We start from the raw sequence: 25,313 nt of genomic DNA on the forward strand, positions 1-25,313 counted from the left end.
CAGCACCTCTGGTGGTATGCTTCTAGCTGGTTCGTGCCAAAAAAGTTTACCAAAATTGGAGCAGCCAACAGCAAAGGGAGTCGGAGCCCACTTTCGGGCTCATCGTGTTATAAAGGAGCTGAGAGACGATGCGGTCGGTTTTATTAGACTCACGTCCCACCTCACTTCCATTGTTCCCTTCTGCTCAGTGTCCCAGAGCACTATTCCAAGCTCGGGCTGAAATTACTTTTCTGGGTTAATAACAAGCACAGGAAAATAAATCACGTCTGCCCTAGGAGTGAACCCAAAACCAAAAGCTGCCAGAGAGGAATTTGTGAGCGAGGTTTAGAGGCAACTTTAATTCTGAAGGAAATGAGCCTTTAAAAAGAAAATCCAACTAGCGATCTACGCAGACAAAATATTAATCTGCGCTGCCCTGGTTAATTTGGGGGCCTTTCATAACTTTTGTTTTCTTAGGTGGCTATCGGCCAGAGCAGACCTTCTCTCAGAAGATGGCAGATGGCTTGGGGCCAAATACAGGAACAGTTAAAACCCGTGTGCTCAGGCTCCGTCCGATCCTCGGGTGTACTTCCATTCCGTAAAGGGAACTAGCTCCATGACAATCTACCGATGAAAAGCGAAATCATTTGTCCAATTCCATTTCTTTCCTCTGCCTGGTTTTAGCTTGTCCAGAAGGGTGGTAGCTTTTAAAAATATATTTTATTGATTTTTTACAGAGAGGGAAGAGAGAGGGATAGAGAGTTAGAAATATTGATGAGAGAGAATCATCGATCAGCTGCCTCATGCACACCCCCTACTAGGGATGTACCCACAACCAAGGTACATGCCCTTGACCGGAATCGAACCTGGGACCTCTCAGTCCCCAGGCTGACGCTCTATCCACTGAGCCAAACCAGTTTTGGCGGGTGGTAGCTTTTAAAGGCATAAATGGATACTAGCCTCAGATACTAGCCTAGAGAGTCGCACCAAGTAAAAAGGTCCTGTGATGGGCTAGAAATCAGTCCTGCACACCACTGATGGGGGAACCGCACCACAGCACGGCCACCACGCTTTTTTCCAGTGAGGACAGCACCAGCCCACCCTCTGCCTACCAGGATCAAAGAGGATACACCTACACGGTAGCAGCAATGGAACTACCAAAGAACATCTTTGCCGCTGAGACAAATACGTAATTTTTTTAAAACATATTTTTTTTATTGATTTCAGAGAGGAAGTGAGAGGGAGAGACAGAAACATCAACGATGAGAGAGAATCCTTGATTGGCTGCCTCCTGCAGCCCCCCACTGGGGATCGAGTCTGCATCTGGGTATGTGCCCCTGATCAGAACCGAACCTGGGACCCTTCAGTCCACAGGCCAATGCTCTATCCACTGAGCCAAACTGGCTAGGACCACAGATGTAATTTTAAAATTTCTGGTGGCACTTTAGGGTAAAAGAAACTGATAAAAATAACTTCAATGTTATATTTTATCTAACTCTATGTAGCTAAAACATCACTTTAGCATCTAATAAATATTTAAAACATTATTCACGAGACATTTTACTTTAAAAAAAAAAAACCAGTATTGTTCAGTTGTGCCGCAACAGGTGTGTCTAGTGGCTACCATATCAAACAGCAGAATTCAGAATGTTTTACAAGATCACTGTTTGCTGAGTATAAACTAAAAAAGCTTTTTATTGCACCCTTCATTCACCCAATACCCCAATAAAGTAACTAAGAGATATTAGTTCCACAGTTGACAAATAAAGACGTCAAAAAAAGGGGTGGGGCCCAAAACCGGTTTGGCTTAGTGGTAGAGCGTAGGTCTGCAGACTGAAAGGTCCCAGGTTCGATTTCGGTCAAGGGCATGTACATTGGTTGCGGGCACATCCCCAGTAGGGGGTGTGCAAGAGGCAGCTGGTCGATATTTCTCTCTTATCGTTGTTTCTAGCTCTCTAGCTCTCTCCCTTCCTCTCTGTAAAATCAATAAAATATAAGGGAAGCTTAGCACTAAAAATCAAACCGCAAACAGACTTGGGAAAACTCTGGTCATGTGAAGCCTGAGATTTGCTATGGAAGACCAAGCCTTCCATGTTTGTGCACATCCAACACAGGACGTACCAGGCTCTTCTCATTAAAATCATGGCAGATTCCCAAATCTCCGCTTACTTCAAACTGATAGCTCGTCTTTCAGCTCCACAATCCCATCCATTCTTTTCCAGATCGCTGGCAACCTCATTCCCTCTCCTGGAAACCCACTCCAACCCTTCCTTTTCTGTTTTGTCAAAAGCCAGACAAAACAGGTCACGCTTAAACTCTACCACTGGAAATTGTAAAGGGAATTCTGAACGAAGTTGTAATAAAGCTTTTGGGTATGATGAAAAAACCACCAGACTAAATAGTAAACATTGACTTCATATTCATTCTGAATCTCAAAGGAACAGGTAAAGTTTTAAAAAGGAATCTACCAGAGAGAAGGAGACAAAGAGTTCAAGCACCATATCCTAGAATAATATAACTATAAATTAAACTTTCAATTAAAAAGAATAAAAGTTTTCTAAAATAAAAAAATGTAAAAGACCACCCATCGAGTAAATTTGCACAGGAAAGGACACAGATTGAGCACAGACTTGGAGTTCAATAAGCCTAGGTTCAACTTATAGCTGAACCACTATGTGTCTTGAATAAATGTTTAGCTCCTCTGAGACCCATCATCATCATCCGTAAAAAGGATATTTCATAAACTCTACCGCTCATACCGTTACTGCAAAGCTTACACAAAATAAAACATTGCAATCAGCGCTTATTGGGGTGCTAATAGACATTAGTAAACTCTCAGTCCCCGGCCCCAGCCATTTCTTTAGGTTGAATAAAGCCGAACAGACTAGTACAGGGCTGAGGCCAGGAAGGACTTTATTCATGTGAAGTGGGAGAACCTTGGACTTCATCCTGTTGATGGGGAGGAGAGCAAACAACAAGGTTGTCCCTGGAAACCCAAGAATTGGAAGGAGTGACATAGAGGAAGTAAAACTGTGGTGAGAAATCAAACAAATCAAAGAAATCAAATCAGGGTCACTTTAAATGACAGCAGATCAAAGTGAATAAAGATCGCCACACTGGGTTTACCCATCATTTCTGCCATCTTTTCTAGAAACACAAGAACATATGGAGAAAGAAGCCTCTTACAAGGACCTTCACAGAAAAGAGGAATTTAATAAACATCCCGGGGTAAGAAATGTTGGTAAATTATCATTTCACTGGGAAAACTTCCCCCATGATTGGGTTTTCCTATTTCACATCAAAGCAGGAAACCGAGTGTGGTATCAAAGAAAAATCAGCAACGAAATCACAGTATCATGTCATCTTGGCTGTTCAGAGCTTAGAAGCACAGGGAGCCCCTCTCCCACAGGGCAAAGGGGAGAAGAGAATGGGGCCAAGTCCCTAACAAGCATCTCATTCCACCCAATACCACCGAGAGGGACATGAAAAAAAGAGAAAAAATTCAAATCTTTCCAGTTACTGTCAAGGAATGAACTTCATAGTAATTTTTTAAGATGAAAACTAATGGCCTTTGAAAAATCTACCAGAGAAATGGCAAAAGCTAAAAGAGAGAAGGAGACAGAAAGAGTAGAGGTTTGGGAGTGAAGGCGTAGGCTTGAGACACCAAGCAGAAATTCTAGGGGAAATCCAATTCTAGGAAACCCAGTGGGAAAGTATTAAAAATGGACAGTTTGGGGATTAAAAGCAGAAATGCCTGCCTTTCCAGGAAATTGTGTTATTGAAGTTTTAAACCCTTTTAACCTTTTTTTACTCATAGTCTACAGCTCTAAAAAGTACTCTAACTAATTAGCTGCTGCAGATAAGGGAAAGCAATTCTTAGCACTAAATACCAGGTGGGGTTGGCGGTAATCCAACATCAAGACTTCTCTGCTGGGCACCATCCCTTATGGGTACTGTAGTTTCTTCTTTATATCATAACTTATTCTTGGGTTTCCACATTAACTCAATCAATTTAACTCAAAAAAGGCTCAGTTCTTAATCCCTTAATCAGCTCTTAATTGTCTCCACTTTCAGTTAGATAAATAAACAGAAACGGGATCTGAATGTCTGCAAAAAATCACTGAGCTTTCAAACAGAAGTGGAAAATCTGCCTAAGACTGTATCAGAAACTTCCAAGAGGTTGGAAAATCAAGCAAGGCTACTCTTCTAATATCGGAGGCAAAAAAAAAAAAAAAAAAAAAAAAAAAAGTCTATTTTTGTCCTGTGTGCAAAAAGGATACGAAAGAGGGAAAAATAGAAATGTAAATGGGTGTTAAAAAAACGTCTCAAGAGCAACTGCCCAGCCCTTTGCATAATTACAGGACACAACAATAAGACGAGATGGAGTTCTGTCTGTGAACAAACAATAACTCTGAACTCTTGAGGTCTCTATAATTTGCACTTTTTTTTTTAAGTTGGAAGAGGAATAGTCCAATAGCCTTTCCATATAATTATGAATATTCTTTGATATGGTATCAAAATTTGACAAGTTGTAACCCCCTCCCCCGGGTTTATTGAGATATGACTGACATATAACATGGTGTAAGTTTAAGGTACACAATGTGATTACCTGATCTGCATAAATATTGCAAATATTTACCACCATAAGATTAGTTAACACATCCGTTACCTCACATACTGGTAGCTACCATTTGTGTGTGTGTGTGTGTGTGTGTGTGTGTGTTTGATAAAAACATTTATATCTTTACACTTAAGCATGTTCCTTTCCTCTCAGACATTTATTAAGCATCTACTATGTCCCAGGCAATGTGTTGTTTTTCCCAGATAACCCCCGAGTCCGTCAGTGATGCTCTTCTCTCACAGCTGCCCCGGCAGCTGGCACGGTGCTGAGTTCAGAGCCACGCCAGTAAGTACCTGTGAACACATTTCTTTAAGTGAACACAGGAGAACGCAGGTGGTCAGCACAATGATCTCACACGGAGACCCTGGTGAAAGATGCCTACTTCTATAACAGCCTGCCTCCGGTGACCAATCCGTGCCTCAGCCTGGCCGACTCATCACGTGGTACATACCTGTCCATTGAGGGGGGCAGCGGCAGTTGTAGGTATTGACCCCGTCCACGCAAACCCCTCCGTTCTGGCATCGGTGGTTAGGGCAGTCATCTATATTCCGCTCACAGGTGCTGCCTTCAAAACCTGGTGAGAGAGAGAGAAAGAGAAAAGGATGAATTCTCTGCGGAAGAAATGACCTCTCTCTTCCCGCAGGACACGGTCATGGAACAGCCCTACTTCCCTATTTCAGCTCAGCAGCCAGCAGCTGCTCAACCCAGGGCTCTCTCCATTAACAAAAGTCCCCCATCTTCTGCCTTCTCTTGCCTCCAGCATAGCTAGACAGTTGGAGTGACTCATTATGCCAATGGCATGCTTTCACAGTTACCTCATAAGTATTTCAAAGTGTTTCATGAAATAAAAGCCCGGTGAAGATAAATCTCTACTTGGGACAGCTTTTTACTGGCTCTTTAAAAAAAGGATATTAGATTTACCCCAGCTCCATGCGAGATTAATGAGAAGAACAGATAAAAGCTTATCTCATTAGATTTAAATTCCTTTCCCCCTCCTTGGGATGATTGTTTGGGAAAACTAGGTGGGGGTGAAAGGCATAAGAAAAATACTTCTATTTGAAGATATAACTCAAGTTCCAACCTCACTACCTATAAGCTACTTAGCGGGTGGTAAATTCCTAACTCCAAATCAGCTTCCTTGTCTGTAAAATGAGGCTGATCCACCTGTCTGGCCTGCTTTTCTAGGTTGTTATAAGTGTCACATGACAAGCCAAATGCAAAAGGAATATAAAAAGCTATCTTCAAATGGGGTGGAATTCTTACTAATTAAACTTCCTAACCCTTCAAATTCTTCACTCCCCTCTCTACATTTATAGCATTGCTTCCTTCCTCTTGATTTTCGTCATTTATGAAAGATGAAACTAGCACCCCAACTAACCACAGTCATTTATATATTGGGCTCCCCCCCCCCCTCTTTCCTTCCAAATCCCTTAACTATTAAAATAGAAGACTACCACGTTTCCCCAAAAATAAGACATCCTTCGAAGATAAGACATAGCGCATGGAAAGATAAGACATCCCCTGAAAATAAGACCTAGCGCAACTTTGGGAGAAAAAATTAATATAAGACACTGTCTTATTTTCGGGGAAACAGGGTAGCAGCTCTAAAAGGAGAGGATGTTCACTAAGCATTGTTCAATTTGAAATACAGTATTAACTATGTACTTGGCCTCTTCAAAATGTCCCTTACGGTTCCTCTCTCTCACTCCAAACACTTACTGAGCCTTATACGAGGCACTGGGGATGCAACGGAGAGTGCAAGAGACAGAGTCCCTGCTTTCGGGGCATTCACAGGCTGGTGGCTGGGAAAGACATCAATCACATCTCGCTTTGTTCATTTTACCACCAGCTACTGTGGTGGTCAGCCTACATCTGCTCTGCTACGCCGGACGTTTCTCTGGATGTAGCGGCAGTCATGTACGTGAGGACAGATCCAGTGGCCAAAGTGATCTCCAGAGACCAACAGAAATCACCTCCGAGAAGACAGGGATGAATGAAAGCTTGACTGAGAATAATTCTGGGCCTCTCTGTATTTGGTACTCAGGCTATTCAAGCGGATGAATCACAAAGTAAACTCGAGAAAGACTATGAAAATGTTTACAGACTCAGATGCGTACAAATGTATCATGTTACTCATCTATCGGTTTAATTCCTATGGCCATCTTACAAAAGGGCCGAGTCAGAGAATGTGATGACAAAGTGAGGGCCGATGTGCAGCTCCGCCAAGCAGCGGTCCCTGGACGAGAGCTGAGGTCTGTGTCCCCAGTCCGGTGCTCTTAATGGAAACAGTCTTGAGAGAAGTGAAAGGTTCCTTTTTAGAGTGTGGGAGGGCCACCGGGCCCCTGGCCCACCGCTGCTAGAACTTGTGCGGGTTGGTGAGGTTCTAGAACGGGCAACGGCCATCCTCCCCATCGTCTGATATCTCCGGTGACTAAGACTAAACATTATTGACTAGGGTGTCAGGGAGATGTAGGCAAACTATAAGGATTGGAAACTGTGACCCTGAATTCATACAAGCCAATGCTACAACTAACTGAATTCACCAACCACAGACAAATTAAGAAAGCAGAAGCATTTCAGCATAACCACAACACATGAGAAAGAAAATGTTCTCCTTGTATGACTGACTGTTTTTGAGGTAGTTCTTCCCTGCCAACAGGTAGAAGGAGAGAAGTGAAAGAGAAATTCATGGCTCAAGCGTGGCCTCCGAGGCCAAACTGCCTAGGTCCCCTCTCCTCCCTGCCATGAACATAGAAAAGTGCAAAACCTTCCCTCTCTGGGGGAATTAATAGGACCTACCTGAAAGGGCTGTTGTAATGATTAAATGAGTTAGATATTTAAAAAAAACCAAAACCCCAAAACACCTTAATTCAATAAATGGTGCTGGAACAATTAAATATCGACATGCAAAAGAATAAAGTTGGACTCCTTCCTCACACCATGCACAAAAATTAACTCAGAATGTAAGAGTCAAAATTATAAAACTCTTAGAAGAAAACTCAGGAGTTAAGCTCTGTGACTTGGATTAGGTAAAGCTTTCTTAAATATGACCAAAAGCACAAGTAAAAGAAAGCATAGTGTGAATGTCACCAAAATTAAAAAAATTTGGGCTTCAGAGGAAACCATCAAGAATGGGGAAAGACAGCCTACAGAATGGGAAAAACTATTCGCAAATCATGTATCTGATAAGAGATGTGTATATAGGATCTATTAAAAACTCACATGTATAATGAAAATACAACATATATAATATGAAGAAGACAACCAGATTACAAATGGGTAAAGGGATCTGAATAAACATTTCTCCAAAGATGATAAACAAATGGCTGATAAGCACATGAAAAGATGCTTGTCATCATCAGCCATCAGGAAAACGCAAATCAAAACCACAGTGTGATATTGCTTCACACTCACTAGGATGGTGATAATAAAAAAGATGGATAATAACAAGTGTTGGTGAGGATGTGGAGAAATTGGGAAACCTCATACACTGTTGGTTAAAATGTAAAATCGTGCAGCCACTTTAGAATACAGCCTGGCAATTCCTGAAAAGGTTAAATAGTTACCATATCTCCTAGTAATTCTTCTCCTAAGTATATATATCCAAGAAAATTGAAAACATATGTCCACACAAACACTTGTGCAAGAATATTCCTCGCTGCATTATTCATAGTAGCAAAAAAGCAGAAGCAGTCCAAACATCAATTCACTGATGAGTGAATAAATAAAATGTGATAAATCCATATAATGGAATATTATTCAGCCACAAAAAGGAATGATACCTCCAACAACATGGATGAACTTTGAAAACACCCCAAGTGAAAGAAGCAAATCATAAATGACTACCTATTATGTGTTTCTATTTATATAAAATGTCCATAACAGGCAAATCTATAGAGACAGAAATTAGATTAATAGTTGCCTAATGCTGGGAGGGGGTTGTGGGAAGTGGGGACTGACTACTAATGGGTACAGGGTTTCTTTTGGAGTGATAAAGTTGACTATGGTGATGGTTACATATATCTGTGAATTAACTAAAGACAACTGAATTTTATGTTTTAAAAGAGCACATTAGCCGAAACCAGTTTGGCTCAGTGGATAGAGCGTTGGCCTGTGGATTGAAAGGTCCAGGGTTCGATTCCGGTCAAGGGCATGTACCTGGGTTGCGGGCACATCCCCAATAGGGGGTGTGCAAGAGGCAGCTGATGGATGGTTCTCTCTCATCGATGTTTCTAACTCTCTATCCCTCTCTCTTCCTCTCTGTAAAAGATTAATAAAATATATTTTAAAAAAGAGCACATTATATAGTATGCAAATTATCTCAATAAAGCTCTTATATTGAGGAGAAAAGCACTTAAAACAGTACCTGATGCATAGTAAGTGTTCTACATTTATTAGCTATTACTATTAATCAGTGGGATCAAAGCATCCCTTGGAGGCTATCCACTCTAATCCTCTTGTGTGACAGATGAGGAAGCTGAGGGACACACGCCAAGTTTGCATGGCTGGTAGGTAGGAGTCTGTACTGCTCTAGGAACTTCACCCAGTTCTGATCAGTCCGTTCTCGGGACCTCTGAGTTCTTGTTCAACCATCTGAAAAGCCGGCCTTGGGTCAAAAGTTCCTACGTCTGAGAAAAACTCAAGCCAAACCAGTTGTCCAAAGCTAAGACAGAATTTCTGCTTTAAAAATAGAGACACAGAACCCCTTTTGGAAACAGCTAGCAAATTCTTGCAAGGAAGCCTATGCCACGGGGGCGGGCCAGGCTTATATGAATAAGTTACAGTGAAATCACTTCTTAAGACTATATTTTAAGTTTTAGGGGAAAGGAAAACAGACGAGTCTCGGACCTGCGTGTGGGATGGGTGTAGCAGACTTACAGAGACGCTCCCATGACCGTACGAAAAGGAATCTACTGCTGGAAGCCAATTCACGTCCTTAAAAGGCCACAGGGAGAGAAATCAAACTTAGCAGGAACGTTTTGAGGCTGTGCTGTTATAAAACTGTGGGCCATGGTGCTGATAAATAATGACAGTGAGGGTGGGGAGCAGGAGAGAGCCGTTTGAACTTGTCAACCCACACAGAGAACAGCATCTCTCCAGAGAGCATCTGCAGCTTTCCGTTTTCAGACGCCGGGAGGTGTGAGGGCGGAAAGGCGGGGTGGGGAGGCACAGCGAGCCAGGCTGAAAGTCCTCAGGAAAAGTGTGAGGAAAAACCCAGGGACACTGGGAATGGTGGGGACAAGGACAAAAAGGTAAACGTCTACAAGTCTATCTCTCCCCAACCCTTGGGAAAAAGCCTGTCACAAAAGCAACTGGTCCCACTTTCTTAGCACACGTCTCTCCTCCTCTGAATGAGCCCCAATGGATCCCCCAGCCACGCCACCCACCCAGGCTGTGCCTCACTTTGGGATTTCCCTAATGTTTTCTACTTTCCTTCCTAATTTTATCACCAAGGAAGCCATGGAAACGAATAAGGGGATTCAAAAGAAATAAAGTCAGTACATATTTTAACATTATAGAATGCTAGAGGCCCAGTGCATGAAATCCGTGCACAGGTAGATCGGGCCAACGATCAGGGTCAATCAGGTTCCCCGCCTCCCTGCCTCCTCCTTCCCTCTCTCCCTCAGTGCCCTCCCACCGCTGGTCGCCTGCCATGTTCTGTGCCGCGTCATGGTGGTCAGCGCATGTCATAGCAAGCGATTGAAGTCCCGGTCTTCCCTGCCTAACTCCTTAAGGGGCCAATTTGCATATTAGCCTTTTATTATATAAGATAGGAATTCTCTTCTCTACCACATTCAGTTCACTGACTTGTCAAATATTGAGCCTCAATTTTGTACCAGGCACTAAGTTAGGTGCTGGGGAAAATGTTAAAACAGGAGTGTCTACTGGGAAAGATAACACAAATAATCTGCTTGGAGGTCACAGGTTGCCAAAAGTCTCTGGAGGGTCTCAATCCCCAAGGGGTCAGGGAACACAGAAGGCATTTCAGTGAAATAGGTGCCTTTGATGCATTCTAAAGAATGAGTTCTAGCCAAAACTGGTTTGGCTCAGTGGATAGATCGTCAGCTTGCAGACTGAAAGGTCAAGGGCATGTACCTTGGTTTCGGGCACATCCCGAGTAGGGGGTGTGCAAGAGGCAGCTGATCGATGTTTCTAACTCTATATCCCTCTCTCTTCCTCTCTGTAACAAAAAAAATAATAATAATAATAATAATAATAAAAGAATGCGTTCTAGCCCAGCTGGTGTTGCTCAGTGGTTGAGCATCGACCTATGAACCAGGAGGTTACGGTCTGATTCCCGGTCAGGTCACATGCCCAGCTTGCAGGCTCCATCCCCAGTGTGGGGTGTGCAGGAGGAAGCTGATCAATGATTTTCATCCTTGATGTTTTTATCTTTCTTTCCCTCTCCCTTCCACTCTGAAACCAATTGAAAAAAAAAAAGAAAAAAGAAAAGAGAAAAAGAATGCGTTCTATATAAAAAGGTGGGTGTAGGGGGAGAGGGAAGGTGACAGAAAGCTGAGGAGACAGCATGGACAAAACCACTGAGCGAGCGTGGGAGAACAGGAAACACTTCCAGGAATATCAAGGAAATGGGCCTCGGGGCCCGAGTCAAAGGAGCTGAAATACTGCGCCCGGAAAAGTGGCGTGAGCAGACGTCTGCATCTGCTCCAGAGAAACCTGCCAGGATGTGACTACGGCGATGCCCGGGTGGACGTCACGTGCCCCTGCGAGAATGCGGGAGGAATTCGTGCCAACGGTTTCTAAGCTCAGCAACAACAGAGCAGACACAAAGCCACGAAATGTGTGTAAGCTTATTTCGATGATATGGGGGATATGACACATAATCGCTCTGCGAAGTATAGGGGGTGGTTTACAAAGGAGACATGTTCATTGATTGGAGAGGACAGATCAGACAGCCTTTTCTGAAGTTTAAAAATAAATAAATAAATAAATAAAAAAGCCACAGAGGAATAAAAAGGGGTGGGAGAGAAAGACAAGGGGAAAGAACCTTGAGGACTGTTCAATCCAGCTGTGAGCTCACAAGGCACAGCCAGGAGGTTCAAACAACCCGCTGCTTTCTGACTTCCTGCGAGACTTTTTACAGTGTCCACAAACACCAAACCAGCCTGCCTCATTCTCTCCCCGCTAGTTGGCCCTGACCCCCAAATACTCAGAGTCAATGATTCATTAATTTATTTTCCATTTTGTTCTTACGTTAAAATTATCCTGGCAGAGTGGTAGCTCATGAAGATTTGGATGAACGGTTGCTGATCCAAGGAGAAGGCGAACTATGGTTCCTTGGTTTATGTCTATTAGTTCCCTCTTGAATATATTATTTTTCCTCCCCTCTACAGAGAAATACTTCTTTGTCACACAAGATGAGTCATTTCTGCAGTTTTAATTCTCCCCCCAGGAGTCTTACAATAATTCCAAAACCAACACATGGAAACAATAGTGCCCTTTGCAGACAGGAACTATAATTAAACCATTCCAATATAATCACTAACTTATGTGGGGTTCACTGACTCTCAGTGAGGAACACTCTAAACTTCTTCTCCAGGGTTAGAGAACCCACGAACAAAAGGAGTCAAACGAAGTCTAAGATGCAAAATACCAGGAAGAAAACAGTAAGACCAGCCCTAACCGGTTTGGCTCAGAGAACAGAGCGTCAGCCTGCGGACTCAGGGGTCCTGGGTTCGATTCCGATCAAGGGCATGTACCTTGGTTGTGGGCACATCCCCGGTGGGGGCTGTGCAGGAGGCAGCTGATGGATGTTTTTCTCTCTCATCGATGTTTCTAACTCTCTATCCCTCTCCCTTTCTCTCTGTAAAAAAAATCAATAAAACATTAAAAAAAGAAAATGGTAAGACCAAAGTTCCATGCCCAATACTGTGATATTATCCTGAACTCAGGAAGTAGCTGTGAGCCTGTTATGTACCCGGCACTGTTTTTAGGTGTTTGGGATGCATCACTAACAAAAGCAAAGACCCTAGCTTTCACTCTGGAGAGGGGAGGAGGGAGCAGAATTTGGAGAAGACAGACAATAAGCAATAGACATATGAAGTAAACTAGATACTGCATATTATACAGTCAGAAGATGATAAGTGTTATAGAGAAAGGAAAAAAACAAAAACAAAAACAGTAGACGAGGGCCAGAAAGGGAGGAGACTTGGGGGAGGGCTACCATTTGAAATTGGTGATCAGGGGGGCCTCCATTGGATGTGCAAAGATGTGAGCTGGACGGGGAGCAGCCACCTGGGAGTCACGGGATCCCTTCACAAGCTCTGCCTCCTGCTGACTTAGTTTTCCCCCCAGTTTTAGAAGTGAAATATTGATTCTCCTCAAATAAGGGTGTTATTTACATGGAGATAGTGATTATTGTTTTAAGTCACATTTTAGTCATTTAGAGTAATGTGGAGGGCAAGGGAGGAAAGGGCAAGGAAAATGGTATTGCATTAAACCCCCCCTTCCCCCCCCCCAAAAAAAAACACCCCACACTACCTTTCTAAAAGAAAATCATCTTTCAGGCACTATTTCCCATGTAAAAGTAAAGCTAATATTTTCTACACTCCGCCTGGGACATAAAAACAACGAATGTAAAAATCTTACAAAACTGTAAATTTATTCACAGTGTTACTGCATCATCTATTGTTTTGCTTTCTTTTTTAACTTCCTTCTATACATCGTCCACGCTGATGTCATCTGTTTTATCGATCATGGGATCCTGAAAGGCGAGAACTAGTGTACCTGAGTATTTTTAAATGTCTGCAAGATGTCATACATAGGCTGATACGTGACAAATACTAGTCATTCATAACTAGAGGTATCTCTTTTTTCTTATAACATGACCCTACTTTCCTTTTTAACTCGAATGCCTCAAAGCATTTAACAAAAGCTTCATACATATCCTAAGCACCATCAGGGGGAGACGAGCAGTGTGAGGTGCTGCAGCCAGAGGCAAAAGCGCAGGCTTCGGAAAGCGCCTACCTGGGTCGCAGGACACAGTCTGACCACGTGTCAGCTGTGCACCTTTGGGTAAGTCACCTGACATCTCCAAACCTGGGAAAACTGGAAAAACAATGCCTGTCCCCAAGGTTTTGTGTCAATGAGGTAATAGATGCAGAGGAACCTGGCGCAGTGCCTGATCCATAAAAGGCATTCAATAAATGTTACTTTTCTCTCCGCCAAGTCTCTCCCATCCCCCCACATCCCCCCCCCCCCCCCCCACACACACACCCTCACACACACTTCATCAGTGAGTAAATAAACGTCTTGCTTTAAGCGACAAGCAGTGCGTAAGAGAGAGCCAAGTCCTCCTCGCTCCATCCCCCTGGTCCTGGCAGCCTCTCGGTGGTGGAATCCCTGGTTATTTCCTTTCTCAAGGAGGAGATACTATTCTGGTTTGACAGATCCTTTCCTGGACGCACTCGCAGAATTCCCTGAGGTTCTTATCGTGGCTAATGGATAACAATGCAGAGACTATGGGAGTGAGTAATCACTCTCTCCTGGCTGAAAACTTCCTTTATTGACTTCTCGAACTTCCCGTCAGCGTTCTGCTGCCAAGTCACCCTCTTGTTCTAGGCGACTATTAAAAGCCATTCTCTTGAAGCTGGAAAACACATTTAGCCTCCGACAATAAATCACACTAACCTCAATTACTAGCCACTTACACGAGCAGACGATTAGGACATCAGACTATTGGAATACTTGTAAAATTAAAATTGTTTACATGCCTAATGTTCTCCCTTAACCCCTTACAGTAAGAACAGGCGTGAAGGAAGTGTCTTTCCATTGTGCTTTATACAAGATGATGAAGGCGATAGTAGTGTTATGTCAATACAAGTTTGCGTAGTGTCTGCCATGATAGCACTGTCTAGTCTTCATGGAAAGAGAAACTGAAAGCAAGGCAATAGCAGCTTACTCTGGGGGCTTACTGAAATAGATATCTATCATGTTGCTTAGTGAAATAGTGAAAGCTATCTATTCCATTGCCGTGTCCTGTACCATTGTATCCCAAACACACAGCACAGTGCCTAGGACATAGGTGGCGGTCAATACATTTTTACTGAGTGACATGAGTAAGTTACCATTGGATTGTATCATGGGGACCAACATATGACCTTCAGTCCCCCAAAAATAAAACACACAATCTCATTGCGTGGGGGCTGTGTCCTCAGCACCGGAATCTAAGGCCCCCATTCCCAAAGAGTAGTGAGACCAACTTCTTCTTGAGGCAATCCTGCTTACTTTGCACATTACTCTTGTGTTTGTCCCGAGGATATTTGTATGAAAACAGAATCTTTGTTGCTTAGTAATTCATCTGCTCCAGCTGCGTGTGTTCTGTTCCCAATCAGGATTCTCGGTTTTCAGCCTCCTCATGGTTTTTGGTAAGGAGTTCAGTGAATTGGCCAGCTCGCTGCTTTCTCCACCTCTGCGGAACGCTGGGCCCCACGCTCCCACACACGGCTTCCCTTTCTGTTTCTGTCTTTGTTTCTGTCTTGAGGGTGTGCAGGATTGTGTCACATGTAATCTATCCGTGCTCATCATACAGTGCTCGTTGATGAAGAGAGCTCTACGCCCCACCCCAGTTCCCAAATTCTCTAGCTTCGGGCCAGGATGGGTTACCCCAAAGCCAGAGACGGGGAGAGGGTTCTGAGGGCCAGAAGCTAGGGAAAATCACAAAAGTGTAGATGGGAATTTTATTTTTTTTTTTACAGGTAAAAGCAAATAGGAAACTTGATCGCCTATTATGGTCAATTCACTTTAAAGCACTTCATTAATCACACCCGTTTTTTCAATGTCTAATTCTCTTGTGTGCCTTTCCATCCCGTGGACTTGTCTATACCTTTCCCACAGCTGTTTCTCCCATGTCTCACCGTTTCTCCAAAAAGGACAATAAACAGCTTCCTAGCCACACATCATCATAAACCCTGACATGGGAGATTACCCCCTGCTCCGTTTACATACCACCCGGGGCCCATAAACACTCCTCCCTCACCAGTAACCCACCTCACACCAAATTTTCACTTCCCCTTTCCCCTGCTGGGAAGGATACTTCCTACAGGAGCCACCCAGCCACACCCACACACCCCCTCCTCTTCTGTGCAGCAGGTGCATCTCCCAGGCCCAGGGCACAGGGGGACTCCTCACCTGGAAGGCAGTTGCACTCAAAAGTGAAGTCGCCGGTCTGCCGGCAGGTGCCTCCATTGACACAGGGCGAGGGTGCGCAGGGCACGTAGGGGCTGTCGCAGTGCTGGCCGGTGAAGCCCTGGGGGCACTGGCACTGATAGGAGCCCGGGAGGTTGAGGCAGCTGCCACCATGCTGGCACAGTCCCGGAACGTCACACTCGTTGATGTCAGTCTCACATTTCTGCCCCGTGAAGCCTGGCAGGCATTTGCAGGAGAACTGGTTGGCCACGGTGGTGCAGGTACTTCCATTTGCACAAGGATGAGACAGGCAGGCATCCGTCCACTGGCACAGCTTACCTGGAAGAAGGGGGACAGAGCTCAGTTCTGCCCACGGGAACGGGCGTCAGCCCCATCCTCCACCCACCACACCTTCCACCGAATAGGTGACACCAGGCGGTTACTGCATAGAGAATCCCTCAGCCCTTTGAGTGAATAAAATGCATTGACATCTTTCACCATCTATAATTACTAAATAGACCTCTTGGAAGAGATAAACAAGTCAACAGCACTTCTTTTTCCTTTAAACACAACACACATGCACACATGTTCTGGGCAACATTTTACTAAGTGTGGCCTTGGCTATCCATGTTGCTTGGTGTGTCTGAAGAGGATGAAGAATCTCTGACTCCTTGTATATGAAAACTACACAAAACTACAAGCTGTCATGAGACTAAGAGTCTAGAAAGGTAACTCTTGTGCACTCTCTCAGTAGGAAAGCCCCAGGAGAAGCAGGAAGGCTGAGTGTGCTGAACACTAAGGCATGGCTCTAAGGAAGCAAAGCAGAGAGAGGTAGAAAGAGGGAAAAACACTCCCATTTACTAATAAATTTGGTATTCATGTGGCTTTTTGTTGTCATCAGCTTAAGCTTTTTTTTTTTTTTTTTAAACAAAAGATGTGAGAACCCCCTGAATTTGTAACACTCCAACTGGTTGTCAAAGTAAACATCCAAGTCTTTGACCCCCATAGGGAAGCAAATGGGGTCACAACAGCTTTTCTAAAAGAGAGAGGTGACACGTGAGCACACGGAAGTGCTCTGCCCATCACGGGATGTAAATCAAAGGGGACAGTGCAATAAAAATGTGGGCACAACGCATAGATCTCAGGGTGCTAAGCTGAGAGAAAATGCAAAAGCTGCTGCTTTTCTTCCTACTTTTTCTTCATCCCAATGAGAGACATTTACCTACAGGGGAGAGGAGGTTAAAATGGTTCCTTCTCACAACCATGTGTACCAAGCGTTTGCCCACAAATGAAATAGAAGGGTCCCTGAACTTGGTTTCCCATCAACGTGACATACTAGGGGCATTAACTTCCTGCCTCTGTTTCTTCCTCTAAGAGTAGAGATTCGCTAATAAAGTCTGACTAGGAAGGGTATAGGGCCATCACAAAACCAAAAGGGTGAACTTGACCTGTGGCGGACAAAAGTGGCAGGTGTGCAAAGATGACCAGAACCCTGCAGAACACCAAGGAGAAATCCTTTTCATGACAAAGGAAGGTGTTTTAATTTGGGGGTCATTTCAGAGTAACATTTAAATGATAAAGTCGGAGTGTTGTCCTCGCATTCTCTCCTTTGTTTGTGGCCTGAGAGACGCTTTTTGTCATGCTGATGTATCGGCATGAAAGGGTTGCCAGGTCTAGAAGGGAAGTTTTGTTCAACAACTGAGGCATTTTGTTCCTTGAACCACTTGGTCGGAACTGAATTGTTCAAGATGGGAGATGTTCAAAAACAGAGATTTCACCGTATTCTCTTAACCACCAGATCTCTTCAGTGTCTCATGGCATCACTGCTATCGCAGTCATGATGGAGATAATGGATGATCCCAACCATTTTCTCCCCTTATCAACACCCTTTATTTTTTTATTTTTAAAAAAAATATATTTTATTGATTTTACACAGAGAGGAATTAAGAGGGACAGAGAGTTAGAAACGTCGATGAGAGAGAAACATCGACCAGCTGCCTCTTGCACCCCCCCCACTGGGGATGTGCCCGCAACCAAGGTACATGCCCTTGACCGGAATCGAACCCGGGACCTTTCAGTCCGCAGGCCGACGCTCTATCCACTGAGCCAAACCGGTCCCGGCTCAATACCCTTTAATGAAAAATCAATAGACCAAGAATTCCAAACTAACTGATCCAGTCTAGTTTTCTGAGTATGCTTTTTTTTTTTTTTTTTTTCTTATTAGACTTACCGAATCATTGATGTTGTTGGGGACAAAATGGTTCTCCTTTTCTCATCTAACTTAATAAATACTTAAGGTTCATTTTGAATAAAGCTCAGACCTACCTTTAACCTAGTCAGATGAGAAACATGTAAGAAATTAATTACAATATATTGTGACACATAAAATAATAGAACATAGAGACAAACTGCCTACAGGACTCAGGACAGGGCCAGGAAGACAGAGTTTTAAATAACATTGGGCAATTGCCAATTATAGAAAAGCGCATTCCCGGCAAGGGGGTGTGCAACATGGAGGCAATAGGAAGTATGACATCTTCAGGAAATGATGAGATGATGGTGTGACTAAAGCTACATGCTTGCGGGGAGGTGAGGCTAAAAAAAAGATGTAAGGTCTAGACTATGAAGGGCGATGGGGACCAAGTGGAAGTGTCTGCAGTTTACGCTGTGGATGACAGGAACTCACTGGGCATTGTACTCAGGGGACTTTATAAGTGGATTTGCATTTATAATGAAAGGCATGGCAATGTGACCAGTTAGAAAATGGCTGTGGGAGTCCAGGTGGGACATGCCAGGGACCTCGATTGGAGAGTATGAGAGCAATGGAGAGAGAATAGACAGATGAGAGGGAATTCAGAGGGTGGATTGGGTGACTCAGGGTAGGGGAGATAAGGGCCAGGGAGAGAAAGTTTCTGGCTTGAAGTACTTGGAGTGTACCACAATTTATATCAACATGTTGAGTTTGAGGTACCTGCTGAATTTCCAAGGATAATATGCAATACATAGTTAGAAATATGAGTCTGAATGTCAGGGTCAGGGTGGAGCAAAAAAGATGTCTACCAGAGTCATCAGCAAGTGATGAAGATGAAGAATAGTTAAAGCCATCCGAAACAGAGATTACCTGGGGAGAGCAGCAGTAAGACTTAAAAGAGGTCTCAAAACAGAATTCTGAGGAACACAGAAATGCAATGGATGAGGACAAAGCAATGCAGAAGAAAAGGGAATAATCAGAGTTCACATAAGTCAGAACAACCAATGCCCTGAATGTCCAGGGAGAGGAGATTTCAAGATGCAAGTAATTAATAGCATGAACAGCTTTTCTGCCGGCAATAGTGAGGTGATTCTGGTCCCCAATTCTGACAGGTATACTTTAAATAGTCAAATGCTTCTGAGTATTTATTTCTCTTTCTCCTCTCTTAAAACTCTCAAAAAAAAAAAAAAAAAAAAAAAAAAAAAAAAAGCTAAAAATAGTTGTCCAGAACATTCCGGTTCCTTACCATACTGTTAAGTATGCACCAAGTTGGGGGACCTTCAGAGCCAGATATCAAGAGCTAAGAGATGCTAAATAAAGACACATACTGAGAATAGGAGAGTGTGGGCCCGAGTCCCACTGGATACCTGTAAAGCCAACTTGGCAGGCGCACTCATAATCATCCTGGCTGAGCACATGGCAGGTGCCTCCATTCAGACAGGAGGGAGATGCGTAGCAGGGGTGAGTGGTGGAGTGCTGGCAGTCCTCGCCCGTGAACCCCGGAGCACACTGGCATGTGGCTTTCCCCAACATGGCCTGGACCACACATGTCCCACCATTCTGGCAGCGGTTCTTCCCACAGGGGTCTCGATGCTCACAATATTCTCCCAAGAAGCCCTCTGGACATCTGCGTGGAAAAGAGAGTAAGTAGTCCATGAAAACACTTGACTTCTTACAGATTAAAAAAAAAACTTACAAGATCATGCATTCCAGTCAAGAAAGCACTAGATTGAGAATCCAAAGGCCTGCAGATGCAACTGCAAAACTGCCTTGCTTGAGGAGAAGTGCTTAGAAAAGCCAACCTCACGTTCCCATGTCCCTTTGAGTCCAGGCTGGTGACAGAATACTAGGTGGTGAATCAGCGTGGTCTGCCATGGCCAGTCAGTGGGACTTTTATTGAAAGCAAATTACAACCAGAGATTTTTTTGTTGTTGTTGCATGTACACACAGACTGGTATGGTGTAATAGCACCTTTTTATACAGCATTGTTGATATTTGTCTGTTTAAATTCCTCTCCTATTTAAAATATATAAAATACCGGACTTGCAGTCAAGATGGTGGCATAGCTAAATGTACCCATCCTCCCACAACCATATCAAAATTACAACTAAACTACAGAACAAACATCTTTCAGAATCACGTGAAATCTAGCTGAATGGAAGTCCCACAAGTATGGATTTAAAGAAGAAGCCATATCAAGACCGGTAGTGGAAATATAATAAATGTTGAAATTATTATTTCTGCAATTAAGAGTACAGACTCCAGAACCAGACCACCTCTATTTCAGTCCCAGTTCCCCATTTATTCAATGAGTGATCTTGAGCAAGTTACTAAACCCTCTTTGTTATAAAATGGATTTAATAATCATGCCTACCTCATCGGACTCTTCAATAATTATAAAGCAATTAGAATGATATCAGTACATAGTAAAACAGCATGCATTTTTTAAAGTAAAATAAGATCACTGGCTCACTACTTCAACAAGAGAACAGTCTTCAGTGTGGGCAGATCTCATTGTCAGAAATCTTTTCCTGATATCTTAAATCTCTGCCTCCCTACAGGAAGCTAAAAATATGAGAGATCCATACAAAAATTTGTAAAGACATTCATATCAGTACTGTTCACAATACCAAAAAGTAGAAACAATCCAAAAGTCCCTAACTGATAAATGGATAAATGAAATGTGGCATATCCCAGCAATGGAATATTATCTGGCCATGAAAATGAATAAAGAGCCAATACATGCTACGACCTGGATAAACCTTGAAAACACCATGCTAAGTAAAATAAGCTAGGCAGGCACAAAAGGCCACAGATTGTATGATTACATTTTTATGAAATGTCCAAAATAGGCAAATGCATAGAGATTTTAAAAAACAGAGTAATGCAGCCAGGAGCTGGGAAGTGGAGGTAATGGAGAATGACTACTAAGGACTAGAGAGTTTCTTGGGTTGGGGGAGGAGTCAATGAAAATATTTAGAAATTAGATCATGGTAATGGTTACACATAACTGTGAATATACTAAAATTACACACTTTAAAAGACTGAATTTAATAGTATGTAAACTATCTTTTTTTAAATAAGTATATATTTTATTGATTTTTCACAGAGAGGAAGAGAGGGATAGAGAGCTAGAAACATCGATGAGAGAGAACCATCGATCAGCCGCCTCTTGCACATCCCCCACTAGGGATGTGCCCGCAACCACGGTACATGCCCTTGCCCGGAATCGAAACCGGGACCCTTCAGTCTGCAGGCCGACGCTCTATCCACTGAGCCAAACCTCGGCTATCTTTTATTTTCCTTTAAATTCTGCCTCCCTACAATTTCCACCTATTGGTTATCCCTCTCCTCTAGAACAAAAAGAACAAACCTCTGCTCTCTTACAGAATGCCCTCAATAATCCAAAGATAGTTGACCCTTTGTTTTCTTTTTTCTAGGATTCATTGGTTTGGCCTATTCCTCAGTATACAATTATTTCTGGCTCAGCCAGCATGGCTCAGCAGTTGAGTATCGACCTATGAACCAGGAGGTCATGGTTCGATTCCTGGTCAGGACCCATGCCTGGGTTGTGGGGTGAGAGGAGGTAGCTGATAAATGATTCTCTCTCATGGATGCTTCTATCTCTCCCTCTCCCTTTCTCTCTGAAATCAATAAAAATATATTAATTATGAATGAAATTATTTCTGGACTTCTTCACTATTTTAGTAGCTCTTCCATGCTTAAAGTAACAATAATAATGATAGTCATCAACATTTTTAAGCACTTACTATGTATTATGTATTTGCTAAGCATTTTGCAGCTTTTATTACTCCTTCATAGAGTATATTATATTGCCATCTGCACTCTGTAGAGGAGGACCTTGAAGCTTAGGTCCTTGAAGCTTAGAAAGATTAAGCTATTAGGTAGCAGAGGCATCAGACCTATCCTGCTCTCCCAACTGGATGATTCTAGTCCATCTAAAACCTCTTTAAAGCATGGGGCCCGAAATAGGAAAAACAAACAAACAAAAAAACGTAACACATATGTTCTTTCTGGAATAGCACAGAGCTGGATCATCACTTTCTGGACACAATGTTTCCACTACTGCAGCCTGACACTGTGTTCACTTTTTTTTTTTTTAAAGCCACAAAATACTATTATGTGCTCCCAGATGATTTCCTCCCACACGAACTATTTTTATAATACATTTCTTTATCCTTTATTTGCACAACGTGTTTCACCCGATACTTTAACCTATTAAATTCACCATGCTGTATCTTTTCTCCACGTTTTCTTGACTGAGATGCCTCACCCTTCACAACTAGCATTAGTGCCCAGCTCTTCAAACCCAAGTCCCTTAGTCTGCGACCTGCTCCTCTGCCCTACTCCCTACCAGCTGTCTTACTGCTCAGCATCCATAACACGAACTCTCCAGGTGACTTCCACACTCTTGTATACTGTTTCCTATATAAAAACCATCTTTCTACTTACAGTGAGTAACAGCATCTTTTCCTTTCTGAGATGTTTAACTTATGCTCTTTTCTTCCATCTTTGCTCCAAAGATCTGCTCCAAACTGATGTCCTCCATTTAGCCTCTTCCAAACCATCCTGCCTATCTATGACCCCTCTGACAGCAGATGCAGTGCCGTGCTATGTGCTACATGATGTGTACAAGGTGGTTCTTCCTTTAAGCCACTGCCATGTCTTTCCTGTGCCTCTGTCAGACTCCCATTTGGTGCTCTGCGTGAGGTGGAGGGAGAGGAAGGGCATGTCTTGAAACCCTGGTGCAGGTGCCTTGTATACTTATGTACCATTAGGCAACTGGTTCCTATGAACCAGGCAGTCATGGTTTGATTCCCAGTCAACTCGGTTGGGGCACATGCCCGGGTTGCTGGCTTGAGCCCAGGGTGGGGTGTGCAGGAGGCAGCAGATCAATTATTCTCTCTCATCATTGATGTTTCTAGCTCTCCCTCTCCCTTCCTCTCTGAAATCAATAAAAATATATTTTTAAAATATATGTATTTTAAAGAGCAGCTTACATTTCATATGATGGATAAAGTCAGTTTTCCAATAAAGTCTGCTAAAAAATTCCCTTCCAATCCCATACTGCTCTGCCTGGTGGAACACAGGCCAACTCAACCCTAAGAATCATCCTGAGGTATAAGATCAGCCCTCAGTCCTCAGGAGGCGTGGCAGGACTATGGACATGGACGGAAAGGGGAGAACTGGGTAAGGGAGACAGCTAGAAATAAAGGGCCCGTGCTTCCCAAGGCAGACCTTTCACCTCTGCAAATCCCTGTTCAACAGGAATCAAGTACACACATACCCCGTTAATCTGAGTGGGAATTAAGACTCGGCCTGAACGCAAGGGCTTGAATACCTCTCTTCTTGAGGTGGCTCAGGCTGCTGGAAACATGGCCCACCATGCAAGTTCCCTCACAAATCTACAGTTCTACTGTGTGAACCCAGGAGCGCTTTCTCGTAAATGGCCTGCATCTTGAATACAAGTCTACGTAAAACATATTTCTAAAATATAACCCAATAAATCTAACAGCTGCCTTTTGTTCACAAAAGGATTTGAGCGCCTGCCTCCTGGAGGGAACAGACTGCTTAGTTTAGTGGTTCTCTCGGTAACACCCTCCCGTTCTGTTCCCCCTTCTCCAGCTCAGGAACTCTGAAAGAGCCCAGTCCACAGAGGAGGCTGGAATTCAGGGAGAGGTGGGGGAAGGGGTTTTCCTGTAAAATAATTCTCAAAACTGACCTGAATGCCTATCAGGTCCATGCAGGAGGCCATGGTCTGATTCCCGCATCAGGGCACATGCCCGGTTGCGTGCTACATCCCCAGCGTGGGGTGTGCAGGAGACAGCCAATCAATAATTCTCTTTCATCATTGACATTTCTATCTCTCTCTCCCTCTCCCTTCCTCTCTGAAATCAATAAAAAATATATTCCTTTTAAAAAATATTTTATTGATTTTTTACAGAGAGAAAGGGAGCAGGATAGAAAGTTAGAAACATCGATGAGAGAGAGACATCAATCAGCCGCCTCCTGCACACCCCCCTACTGGGGATGTGCCCGCAACCAAGGTACATGCCCTTGACCAGAATCGAACCTGGGACCTTTCAGTCCGCAGGCCGACGCTCTATCCACTGAGCCAAACCAGTCTCGGCAAAAATATATTCTTAAAAAAAGAGGTGCACTCTATCACTGTTACCATTCACACACACACATGAGGAATGAAGTGAAGGGGAGGGAGAGAGGAAGGGAGGGAGGGAAAAAGGGAGGGAAGGAGGGAGAAAAGAAGGGACTCCGCCTAATGGAACCAGAAGACTTTCCAGTGGAAAGGATGCCCACGCAGCCCCCCTCGGTCAGACAGATGAGAACCAGACCCCGGCTCTCACATGTCACCCGCGGCCTGGATTCGTTTACATGTAGCCACTTTACAGATTTCAACGGCCTTGGGGTCTGAATAGCAAGTCCAAGCTCTCCCTGGCAGTGGCTGCGGCTCGGAATCGGTCTCCCTAGTAATGCAGGGCAGAAAAAAAATGTGTCCTTTCAAGCTTCCCGAGTGAATAGCCACTCGTCCTGAGAAAAGCCGAGAACGCTGTAGCGGCATGTCAGCTCCGAGCTGACCGGCGTCTGAGCAGGAAATAAGCCCCTTTCCGAAGAAAAGCCAGTGTTCTCTGTCCTTGTTCTCTCCACCGAACGTTCTGTATCGGCAGGGCGAGCCCACATGGCAGCCAGGGATGTGCTGCAGCTTTGCCTTTAGCCTTTTTTTTTTTTTTTTAAGCGAGGATTTGGTCATTAAACAAAATAAAACAACAAAGCAGAACCCTACCGCATACAAGGAGAAGGAAAAAAAGAGAGAGAGAGAGAGAGGCGGGCTCTACAAAACAGCTATTTCCAAATCATGGTTTTTTAAAAACTATACAGAATGTGGAACGGAGGGGAAAAAAATGTCTCATGTGGGTTGCGTCGGCCCTGCAGCTGCTCCTCATTAAAGATCCTCTTTACTCCCTCTGGGCTGGTTTCCAGCAGAAAATTCTTTGCACAGAACGCTGCTTTCAACCCACTTTCTTCTGCTCTGGGCCTCCTGGCCCCCCAGTCGGCAGTGGCAGAGTGCCCTGGCTGAGCTCTAGAGGGGGGAGCGGTTGTTAAGGTAAATGAGGTAAGGGCAGGAGGGAAAGAAAAAAAAAAAACATCACAAAACCCAGAAAGCAAATTAAGCATTGGTCAGTAACAAAGGTCCGCGGTTTGAAAGGGCCCCAAACGGCCTGTTCTTTTCTGTGGCCATAATGCCAGCTTCGTTTCCTGCTCCCCCCGTGAAAGCAG

The 25,313-nt window shown here is 43.7% G+C and overlaps 1 protein-coding gene across 4 annotated transcripts in view; it reads right to left on the minus strand.

Moving 5' to 3' along the window:
- The window catches only part of NOTCH2 (notch receptor 2), a 133,462-nt gene that overhangs the window by 58,000 nt on the left and 50,149 nt on the right, over positions 1-25,313 (minus strand). For 3 of the 4 annotated variants that reach the window (XR_004990499.2, XM_036452551.2, XM_045586972.1), the window contains 3 exons: positions 19,367-19,626; positions 15,752-16,087; positions 5,052-5,174 (listed from right to left, as the gene is read on the minus strand). Coding sequence is in view for 3 of the 4 variants with exons in the window: in XM_036452551.2 (XP_036308444.1) it covers positions 5,052-5,174; positions 15,752-16,087; positions 19,367-19,626 (719 nt within the window). In the remaining variant the exon portion in view is untranslated. Of the gene's footprint in view, positions 1-5,051; positions 5,175-15,751; positions 16,088-19,366; positions 19,627-23,742; positions 23,762-25,313 lie in introns of those variants that run through there. The other variant, XM_036452552.2, reaches the window with a different exon arrangement.

The sequence above is a fragment of the Pipistrellus kuhlii genome, unplaced genomic scaffold (genome assembly GCF_014108245.1).
Source record: "Pipistrellus kuhlii isolate mPipKuh1 unplaced genomic scaffold, mPipKuh1.p scaffold_m20_p_24, whole genome shotgun sequence".
Lineage (NCBI taxonomy): Eukaryota > Metazoa > Chordata > Mammalia > Chiroptera > Vespertilionidae > Pipistrellus > Pipistrellus kuhlii.